A 12,001-nucleotide genomic window follows, 5' to 3' on the forward strand; every position below is an offset into this window, starting at 1 on the left:
TAACAACCCATAAATTTGTGGAGTGATGGAAACATGTGTAATATAAGATGACCTCTGGCATCGGAAGTTACAGGAAGCAGCAAATAACTTTTGTATTTCAAGCAAAAGTACATAGAAACCATATATGTTTCTTATTTATCATACAACAATGGAAGTGACTTAAAAAAAAACAAAAACAAAAAAACACAGAAGTAGCTAACCATATCCTTATTTCGGAGAACGACACATACATGTAACTAATATATTTTTAGAAATTGTGTAAGATAAACTTTTTTCTCCACCTCAAGTCACTTTTTTTTTCCAAGTTACAATTTTTACCGCTATTTTATAAACCAAAAAATATTTGCAATTAATTTCCAATTGTTCATACAACAATTCAACGCCCTTACATCTGCGAAATTTACCCTTTTTGGTGATTTAATTTGAAATGAACCAGATGTTGTTATACTAAAACGGGGTTGTTCAGTCCTTAAATAGGTCTTTACGAACCCCGTAGTAATAAACAATAATTTGTTTTACTATCTTTTAATTTATTCTAGTTTAGTTTATCTTCAATAACAAACAAGGGTGAATTTCGTATGCGAAAAGACCCACAATTGGTCCTTTGAAAATTGGTTTTTAATTGTAAATATTTTCTGTTTAGTTTTGTAGTTTTTATGAGAACAGGAAAATCGGCGACAATGTTATAGTTACATAACATTACAAACCTTTATTGTTCTAACATGACTAATTATTCAATTTCGCACAGGAAAACATATAAAAAACGAATGTTAGAAACAATTTATTAAGGAAAAATCGTCTTTGGATTTCTGTGTCATCAAGATTTTAAAACTCTGCAGCAGAACATTTAGTCTCAGAAACCTAAAACAAATGAAGAAAAAACGTCTGAAAAATAGGCTATTTTTTGTGCTAACTATTGCTAAAAATTGTTTCACACTCACACATATGCAGTAAAATAGGTACAGTGTGTGTTATTAACGACAATTAATCAGAAAATATTTATATATAATAAGCGGAAAAGAAAATAAAAGGTCGAATGTCAAAGTTATTGGAACTAAGGTTTTGGCTCATATCTAGTTTCAGGCCAACTTTTTTTTAAAGTAGAATAAGTTCCTAAGCCTATTGTCTTCTTGTACTATTCATTGTATTTGTTTTGATTTGTTAATTAGTTTAACCTTTATAAGTTGGTTTTGAAGGGACGAGACAATTTTTAAAGTCATCGTGGATTCATTATTATTACCATTTTGTGAATTTTATGGGTAGAGGTGAATGTTTAACGAAGAACAATGTTTCTAAGAGCTTGTATGCAGACTTCGACACAACCATAAAATCCAATATCCATACATTTTTGTTTTTAATCCACAAAATTGGTACCCTCTTAAATGTAAAAATCCACAGAATTAAAAACTGTTCTTGTTAAATGTCTTGTCCCTTCCTTCCCCTTTCCTATCCAGACAATATTTTGCCTGTCATTCGATACTTATCTCGCGACATTTATCGAGTATATAATACATGGTTTGTTACAGATTAAATTAAATCACAAAATAAATATTATTCTGAATTAAAAAAATATAATATACAAGTTCTATTTACCTTTGTTAATGTTGTTCATTCACATTTTTGTCATTATAAGATCACATAGCACAGAAAACTATAATATTTAGAAAACACGCAATTTTTAACATGTTGAATATGCTTCGTAGAATTGTAACGTATATATCGGGTTACTTACAAAAGTTGCTTTCACAGATGTATTGATACTCGGTAGAACAACTGTAGTCGAAAAAATTCAGTTTACTCGCATGATAGCTAGTTGCCACGCAGTTGTTATTTGTTCCTTTGCTACCATAACCTGGATGCCAATTTTTAACCTCAGTTTTGCTCTGATCATATGTCCAGCGGAATTCTCCTTCTTTTAAGTCTGTCAAACCGATCCAGTAGTTATAGCCTGTGCGAATATCAAACTATGACTAGATGAATAGAATCAGTTGCAATTTAACGTAATTACAATCAAAATCTGTTAGTACGCTGTATTTATATTATATTTGACAATTTCTCATCATTGTAGCCTGTTATCTATTTCTTGCATGAAACATATTTTTTTCGTATCACACTGCACTGATTTTGAAACGAAAAAGTGATACAAAAATTGAGTTAATTTGATTGATTTTTCCAGAATTTCGAAACGATATTGCGACATTTTCATTGGATATTCGTTAGATTGTTGATGACTTTCAAAGGTTCAGACGATGTATATTTTCCCCATGGCAACGGAGATCTGTGATTTCGTCAAGAATATACAAAACTCTTGATATCTACTCTTGTTATTTAATTCAAATAGTAATAATAGACTGCTCGATTATTATTATATTGATATTATATAACTTGAGTTTGTATCAAGCGATATCCAGTTCTCACTCGTTATGAACCTATGAATGTTTCTTCTTTTGTTTTGAATGTTCTGAGATCAATAATTATCGTATCAGATTTTTTTTTTATTTACAATTTGTTTATTTAAATTATTAAAATTTAATCATTTATATAAGTATCAAATAGAACACGTATATCGTGAGGTTACAATGAAATTCTGGAATTTTAACTGCAAATCACTAATCAAGTCTTAACAAAAACCAGTTAGACTACATGTGTATAATATTTATATGTGTTTCGATGTGAAAATGTTTCCTTGATTCTAAATAAAACTCACTCTTGTTTACATTTGAATAAATATTATTTCTTTCATCAGTGCTGTCTTCTTTTGCAAGGTATCCACCAATTTCCCTACAACTTTTCTGCAAAGGAAAAGTAAGGAAAATGACTTCGATAAGCAGGTCGAGTGAATAATTACATGTAAACAAAGCGTTTTAAAAGTTATTAATGCTAGTTAAAGTTAACAATAGCAAAAAACAAGAACTTCAGTCATGAAAACCATTTATATTTCCCTATAAAATATATGATTTGTTTTGTCCTTACGATATTGGTTAAGCTATAAGAAATCTATGCTTAAGTTGTCTATAATTGGTTCGAATTAATGCTTTTGAGATAGACATTTGATAGTTATTTAAACCATATGTTTATCTACACATGTTTTGGGATTTTCTGTGATTTATTTGCTTTCCTATTATCATATTATCACTACCTCATTTGTTAATGAATTCATCCTATTATTATATTATTCCCTCAATAAAAGTTTCATTTATATATATAAAAAAAAGTATAGATCACATTTAATTACTAGCATATACAAATTTCAAAAAGATTATACCAATTCAATATGTTGACCGCAATATATAAGCGATGTTAAACTTTTAATTGTAAAGGCTCGGTAAATTTCAAATTTTAAAGTTTGAAAACACGAAAGGAACATGTTATCAATATGACATTTTCCATTCAAACAAACATATTCTATCCCTTTATCCCATTGACTTTACAATGTGTACACACTCGATAGATAACTTTCGATTTTTGGAATGCTCTGTAAACCTTGTATTTCAATTTTAACTATCTCGAATGGATACATATCGTAAACAAGTGGGTGGAGTTGTGGAATCTAAATGTATTCGTACGTATTCAAAATGTTACCTCTGCTGTAAACCAGTCTTTGGTTTCAGTACTATAGTAGTAACAATGTCCGTCATATTTGATCCATTTCGTCTCTATAATAATAAGTTAATGAAAAGATCTACCAGTTAAAATTGTCGTGCGAAAGCAATATTCATTGTTAGTATATGTAAAAACAATACAAATCTGAAATCAAATGTCATAATCTAAAAACGCTATAAAGATACAAAACATTTTAAATAGGAACATTCTTTAGAAACTACAAATTTAAATGTGAAAAAGACGTCTTCAAAAGCAGACTCGTGTCCGTACAGTTTATTCAGCTCTCTATAGAAAACATTACGATAAAACTTATTTAAGTTCAACAAAAAATAGCCAGGTTCCTTCAATTACATGTAATAAAAGTGTATGTGCATTGCTTAAAGTAAGTTAATAGACACTTTAATTACAAAATTATTAAAATTAATCAAACTAAATAAAAAATTATGTTTTGCTTCAGTGTTATACGATATTTCTGTATTTCAAAATAGTCCAATTTTAAAATTTTAAAATGTACGGCTCGCCGAACGCTTTATATATTAAAATCTAACTGTCGAGATTGACGAAAAATTGTATTGCACGATTTCTGGCGATAAAGTCTTATATAATAAGCAAGAACATTTGACGTCATAATTGAATTTTGACCAATGAAGAACTAAGATCAAACAAACCACACGTTGATTAAATAAAAAAAAAATCAACAGGTCAGAAAAAGGATAAATCGGCTTAAATGGCCATGTTTAATGCTAATTTATTGAATACAATTCCCCTAAATGAAATAATACTTTCATGGTTAATTCCTATATTTGTAGTTAAATTTGTAAAGGTTTTTCTAAACAAATTATATCTGTCTCACTAACTATATTTAAAGTTTGAAATAATGAAAAGAATACGCTATCGAAACAAGAGACGTCATTGCAAAAACGGACAAATAAAACAATTGAAAAATGTGCACTCCAATATGAGCCAACGGATATAACCATCATGGAAAGGATGAAAAGTAACGAAAAAGCAACGACGACTTATACGACGCGGTAAGAATTTGCCACAATATTATACCATAAATTCATCATAGATACCAGGCTTAAAATTTTGTACGCCATACGTGCGTTTCGTCTTCAAAAGACTAATCAGTAACGCTCGAATAAAAAATTAAAGAATGCCAAATAAAATACGAAGTTAAAAGGTTTTGAAACCCCACATTTCCGAAAGATTTAGCCAAAAACAGCGAAGGTTATCTACTCCATAAAATTTCAATCAACTTACTTCTAAAATCTTTTCCCAACACTTTAAAATCAGTATCTAGTTTCTTTATTTTCTGACCCATGCTGTTCAGCGTAGTTTTAAATGTCCCGAGGTTGTTCTTTAAAACATCAGTTGTCTTTTTAACATTATTTTCCATGATTGAAACAGTTTGTTTTAGTGCTGACTCTAATGTTTTGATAGTCTGTTGATGGTTACTCTCAAGTGTATTGACAACTTTTCCAATATCGCTTTGTACCACTGTTAGGGCTTTTCTGGATTTATCGAAATCCTCTTTTGACTCATTGGTTAAACAGGGAAGACCGATCACGTCCTCCGTGATGAGTAGAAGCAAAACGAAATGTAATGTCAGCATCATTTTGTCATTGAACTCTGGGAAAAAAGTAAAGCAAAATGTACTCAGAAAACACACTTTCCCTTACAGTATGTCATAGAACAAAGGGATATTAGTCTTTCAGGAAACATCCCGACGCAGACAAAAATCCGAAATACATTAAGAGGAACATGCGGTCTTCATCAAAAGATCAGATCCTTTACAGTATGGGAAGATTTTAATTCGTGCCGATACTAACAATATAACAAAATAAGGAAAACGGGCATAAAACCCCGTGTTAGGCAGATGAAAATAAAATTTTTGAGAAGTATTCAAATGCGCACATAATTTGGCAAAAGCATAAGAGCATGAAATATAAACGTATTCTACAAGATTGTTTATGTTATGACGTTAAAATGTCATACTAATAATTTCTTTTTTCATAAAAAAAATAAACCACGAGTAATACTGTTGAAAGTTAAAAAGTTTCCATGCATGTGTCCTATGACGAAACTGTGTGCGCAGCCAAAAAACAAAAACATGATTTTTTACAAGCTTTTTAAAACCTAACACATACTTAAAAGTTGATGTAAAATAAAAAAAATGAGGAAATTTTACAAATTATAAAAATGCTTCATGTCTTGTCATAGTAATTCATTAAATGTGTTTTTTTTTTTAAATGTCTAAGCACCCTGTACTGTAATAACTATTAATTGAGCCGAATAACGGTCGCATTGTCCCTACTTCTTTACCTGAGACTAGTTAGTTAAATGAGATGCCAAGAAATAAGAACAAATGAAGTATAAAGTTTATAGTGTTACAGGCAAATATCATCATAATAAAGACGATCTTTTAAACCATACAAGACTGTAAGTAGTTTGTCAGTTGATAGACAATGACAATTTTAACCTTTTTTTCAAAAATTATTTACATATTGAAATTTAATATTTGTAATTTGAAAAGATTTATGACCAAATTTTCCTTGTATTAACACATAGATTCAAAATACGATTTTTTAAAGCCTACTGGAACTTGAATAGTTTAGAGAATGAATAAGAACATGAAACTTTAAAAATAAATTCAGTTCTTTAACAAATATCCATTACATGAAAAGGATACTCAGTGCTGATCATTGCTTTTTAATATACATTTGTATCTGAACGACAATACTTACCTTTACTTCAGATTAAAGTTTTGGTGTGTTTGCTAAAGTATGTATGTCTTTCTTGCGTATAAATTTTCAAAATTTTATAAAATATCCGTACAAATAGCAGTTTAAAATTTGATCACATGCCATAATGTTGTAAAACTATAAACATTAAACAGTAATACTGTAAATCTGAGTAAATGTTGAAAGAAATAAAAAAAAAAAAAAAAAAATTAGAAATAAAAAAAATGGCAAATTAACCTTGAGTCACCTTTTACTAATTTCTTCCCCCACACTTCAAAACAATTTGCATTTTCAAAATGTATTTTTTTCATAATGCAAATAACACTTTAAGATTTCTTGTGTCCTAGGCACATTTCTGGGTTTACATTGAAAGACTGGGATGTATAATTTCGTAAAAGTGTGAGGAGGTATATTATCAAAAAAGACATAAAAGCATAGCCAACTTCATTCAAGATTACTTTGCATGAAGATACTTATGACATTTCTAAGTCATATAAACACGAGAAAGGCAAAGCAAAACAGTCAAAATTTGCCAATAATTAACTAATGGATCACTCTGAGATTGAAAAAAAACATTTTGTAAAAATGCGCATTTTTCAATTTGTATTCAATTGTTCGACAAATGTATCGTTGTATCATACCTATATATATATTGAACCCTAACACTTCTAAGACAAACTTTTGTAAACAGCTCATATAGATGCACTCGTGGTAAACAGTTTGACTCATTTGTCTTTTCGAAGTTTTAACTGGATAAAGGAGATGCACAAATAGAAGCATTTCATTCATCGTACATGAACATAACTGTTCTTGCATATGAATTTTGTGCATACATGCCGCAAGAGTTTAACACTAGAAAAAACAATATTGTTAATGAAAGAAGATGGGCCAATTTTCCCTGAATTCATTTCACACTTGGGCAATTTTCTAAAATTCCTTTAATATGTAATAAAATTAACATTATCTTAATGCTATTATGCACTAGACCTTGGTGTATTTTCGAACATTGGAACGAATTATAAATGCCTTAAGATGGCTTACTTTCCAATTTTGTCCAGTTTTTAGCTAATTTTGAGTATTTATAAAAACATAAGGACATCCTTCACCACCACCGAAATGTAGTGGAAGATAAAGATATCACATGTCCTTCGAATATACGTTAATTTATTTTGATATGAGACGTCATTCGATACAAAAGTTTTTTGCGTCCGAAGCGCTTTTCTAGATTTAAATTCATCAGGAACGCTCATAGCCAAATATTTGAAAGCCAAGGATGTATAAGTGCCGAAACAGTTGAAGAGCTTTGTAACCAAAAAGGACATAAAAATATAAGCCAAATCCATCTAAGGTCAACTTTGAGTAAGGGAGTTAAAGTCTTAGTTTTGTAATAATTTCTAAATTTATAAACAGATATTTTAGAATGATTTGTTATAAACCGTGTCAGTACCGTAGGGCTGCCTACTAAGCTGATGAAACCCTTGGGTACTGATATATTTTAACTGAATTGAAACTCAAATAATTTTGAAATCAGATTTATCAAAATTGAGTTTTATTACACTGCTGATTCACAGTATAACATTGACAAGTTTATTTTCTTAAATAAGGAATATAACAAATGGGGGAAAATCCGTTCATTTGCTATTTATACGTTTTTCTCTACACAGATTGAAAAAATTGGAATATTCTCAAAATAAATCAACAAGTCAATAAACATATAAATGATAATGCTAGTAATTAATCGAGTTTTGTTGCACTGCTGACTGCCAAAAAAATATTGAACATTTTTTATAAGATAAGTACATACATGTAATAAATAAAACTAGCTTTCCTATGGTCAACCTCATTTTGCTCATAATTAACATGTTAAACTCATCATATATACCAAGGGCCTGTTGATCGAAGCTGTCCTAAGACCTATCTTAGGAATAAACTATGATAATCTTAGGACCGACTTGCGAATTGTCTCAGCATGCACATTGAAACTATCTTAGGACTCTTTTAGCTAGGATGTCATTAACGCTGTCCTAAGTGCTAGCGTAGAGAAAGTAAGATATTAAAAACTAAAAATATATAATAATGCATTGATTTTTACCAGTAGTAAAAATTATAAGATTAAAAAATTTAAATTATTATTATCATTATTATTATCATAAAGATAATAAATATACCATTTATCTAATAATTGTACATTCAAACTTTATCATACAAAAACGAAAATTGTAACTACATTTTATATAAGAACTGACCAAATTATTTGTTACATTGTGACACATAAATATAATCGGTAAAAATGTCATGTATATTTGTGAGTTTGATTCGAAGTGTCACGGTTTTAAAAATAAAGGCAAATCTCGTGCATCTTTCCTATAAATACGGAGTACACGAATTATTCAATTACAGATCACAGGCCCTTGGGGAGTGGACCCCCCCCCCCCTTTCTCAATCTTGTTTTTGTTTTTTAAGTACATATTCTTTATTATTCTAATCTATTTTCATTCATTTCATATGATTTATTTAAATATGATGCCCCTCTATTTTTATTTTTCATGTGGGCATCATATATATAGCACTGTTATTATAATATCTTTGGGATAAGAGCAGGAACACATTAAATAAGTGAAAAAAGGTTAAAATATTAAAGATTATTTACTAAATAAAAATTAGTATACAAAAATAAATATTTGGGAAAAATGGAATATATTCACCAAGTGGTCTATGTTTACAAAAAATATTTGTTCTGCCCTATAGGCGGCGGTCGTAAATTATTAACAACCTATCATAGAATATATCCTTTAGTTAAAACCATCCTAAGACCACTTTCCGACATCTAAACACAGTCTTAAGTCAAAGTGTTTCACCTATTCCAAATTTCCCTATTATTTCATATAAAAACACATTTTTAAAAAACAAAGTCAAAAACTAATTTGAGGTTTGATTTTGATGAATTCTTTACTGTTAAACTCACAAATATAAATACATTTTATGGTTTTTGTGAAATATTTTTATGACATGTCATAACTGAGAAATCATTATTTGTATACAAAGTTGCCAAATATTGAAATTAAGTGTATTTTTTCCTATAGAGCCAAATGATTTTTTAGTGCAATAATTCAAATTTGTCTTTAAACAGCAATTTTCCTATAAATATAAATCATAAATATAATTCATAATTATTCCAAGAAACTGCAGACAGTTTTGTATTAAATGAAAAACATTTCATTTAGTTCGGACTTGAAATAACTTAAGTAGAATTTTTATTAGATTAGTGTTTTGATATGAAATAATAGGTGAATTTCCGAAAGGGGAAACACTTTTGACCAAAGACTGCATGTAACCTAACCTTCTGGCGATTTATGACTTTTCCTAAGTTATGACATGTTTGATAGATCCACATAGGAATAAGATATGTCATTGTCTTCAGAGCGCTTCGATAAACAGTCTTAAATTATGTACGCCTGACGGACGACTCATCAGTGAAGCTCGAATAAAAAAAAAAAAAAAAAAAAAAAAAAAAAAACGAAAATAAAGAATGTTGAGGACAAAATTCAGCTAAACTAACGGTAAACTATTCCTGGGGTAATTTATCATATTGACTTTTTCCAATATGTAATTTTCTTTTTGGTTAATGAATAATTTTTTCATGCATAACTTATCAGTTATCTTTATTGATCATATAGCTTTGCAACGTGGATCATATTTTTCTCGGGTTAACGTTCTGCTCTATTAACTTCCCGGTATTTGTTATTATTATTTTTTACGTTAAACGTTTTGTTATGATCATCTTATCAACTATTGAAATTTGCTTGCCATTTGTAATGGTTAATTCAAGATGATTCCATTGAAAAATTGTAATCTGTAGACCAATATGACACTGTAGAACGTTACGCTTACATAAACAAAAAACCGCAACTTAAAAATCAATTAAAACGAAATCCAACTATTTAAACTAAAAACTAGCTGACAATTAAATATCAAGTGTAATAAACAGAAATAATGTTCCCACACCTAATACTTCGATTGTGATTATATCTACTTCGTTGTATATTCTAAAACATCTCCTGTCAAATTACATAGTTTGTTCATGCAATATTTGAAATAGTCATGTTACTAATTTGACGATTTCTAAGAACTGTGTAATTGGAGATAACTGTGATACCAAACATTGTTTAATGTTCAGATTTAGCAAATAATTACATGATCTGATAAAACATTTAGTTTTCCGTGGGTGAAACAAACATGCGCACTCTACTTATATTTTTTTTATTGTTTATGTTTATATTTATGCATGGTTATAAGCCAACTAGTTTAAGTAAAAAAAAAATAATGTCCACCTAGCAAGTATAACCTTTAATCGCAAATTTATTATTTGACAAATTATGATTCAAGGACTTGTTAGGTTTTGATTCAAACAGATAACCTTATAACATATCATCCCTTCCAAGTTCAGTTCCAGAAAAGAATGTAACATCTGATTCACTTTTAGTTTTCAATTGTTACTATTATGTTATTAATGTCACAACATTTACCACTTGATCGAAAATTTAATAGACAACAATATTAGAGAGCCTTTCAAGTCCCTGTTTGTCAAAGCAATTTCGTTTGGTTCTTTCGGAGAAAGCATTTTCCTAAATTGGTAAATAATAAACTGCAAAGGTGATTTCAAGTGGCATCAATGTTTTCCATCGACTGGAACTACACGATGATTATTTCCAGACTATATTTTCACATGTACTTTAAACCTTTGCAGTTTGATTTACATTGATCGCGCTATTGTTTAGAAGTCGATAATAAGAATCGTCATAGAGTTTTAGTAAGGATCGTTTGCACAGGACTTCTATTTGCCATTATTTGTTAAGAATGCTTTACATTAATACGTTAGTTTCAGAGAAAAAGTTGATTATACATGTGATTTTAGAGAAGTTAAATAGGAGTTATATGCTATCAAATCCACTATTTCTGACATCCGATTAATAAAAAATGTCAATTGTGTTTCAAGGGCCTTCAAATCCTCAATTTTGTCATATCGCATCATAGCCTCAAAAGAATTGGCCAACCAGAATAAAAGATTGTTTCTGATGGCGTCTATTCTTTGTTGAAATGGAGGCAGTTTAGGTCAAACGCATCATAGCTTCAATAGCCACATTACATTTTATACCAGCCTGGTAAACCAGTAATTAAAAGGTTGTCCATGGAAAATGGATTACAAACTTTAAGGTCTAGTAGAAAGGATGAACAGACAATTGCAAACAATATATAAATAGATACACAATAAATAATAAAAATTTGGTGATACATACCGGTTGACAAGACAGTCACTCAGTAACCAGGTACTCTAGAATGTGGTTTTGATATATATTAAAACGAAATATAATCTTGTGTTGGGAATGAAATACTATACCTCTGTCACGCAATGTAACGATTAACTTTCTAAAAAAAGGAAGTGAAATCTAGGAACGTATCATGGATACATTTGTGTATTAAAACATATGTATATACTTGACTTTCAGATTTTGCCTAGATTTATTTGGCAAAATCCAAAACTTAGGATTATGAATCATCGGGTTGGTACGTACATAAGCAACACGACGGTAGAAGAAATGTTCCTTTTATAAATTGGAAAAATTCAATGATAAACTTATGATTATGAATCATCC

The 12,001-nt window shown here is 29.5% G+C and overlaps 1 protein-coding gene across 1 annotated transcript; it reads right to left on the reverse strand.

Moving 5' to 3' along the window:
* Nucleotides 1–765: 765 nt before the first annotated feature.
* LOC127724255 (C-type lectin domain family 10 member A-like) lies at nt 766–11,690 on the reverse strand. Its single transcript, XM_052231193.1, has 6 exons — nt 11,645–11,690; nt 4,867–5,235; nt 3,583–3,656; nt 2,708–2,792; nt 1,733–1,948; nt 766–861 (listed from the first exon to the last, which is right to left on the reverse strand). The coding sequence occupies exons 2-6, from the start codon at nt 5,219–5,221 to the stop codon at nt 854–856; spliced, it is 738 nt and encodes a 245-aa protein (XP_052087153.1). The 5' UTR covers nt 5,222–5,235; nt 11,645–11,690; the 3' UTR covers nt 766–853.
* Nucleotides 11,691–12,001: the final 311 nt, after the last annotated feature.

The sequence above is a fragment of the Mytilus californianus genome, unplaced genomic scaffold (assembly GCF_021869535.1).
Source record: "Mytilus californianus isolate M0D057914Y unplaced genomic scaffold, xbMytCali1.0.p SCAF_14, whole genome shotgun sequence".
Taxonomy (NCBI): domain Eukaryota; kingdom Metazoa; phylum Mollusca; class Bivalvia; order Mytilida; family Mytilidae; genus Mytilus; species Mytilus californianus.

What these genes read in the sequence shown, in the direction of transcription:
- LOC127724255 (XM_052231193.1), bottom strand. Translation starts at nt 5,221, where the DNA reads ATGATGCTGACATTACATTTCGTTTTGCTTCTACTCATCACGGAGGAC. An exon ending in GTTGGGAAAAGATTTTAGAA is followed by an intron (nt 3,657 to 4,866) that starts GTAAGTTGATTG and finishes TTATTATTATAG; the next exon opens with AGACGAAATGGATCAAATAT. An exon ending in TTATTCAAATGTAAACAAGA is followed by an intron (nt 1,949 to 2,707) that starts GTGAGTTTTATT and finishes ATATTCGCACAG; the next exon opens with GCTATAACTACTGGATCGGT.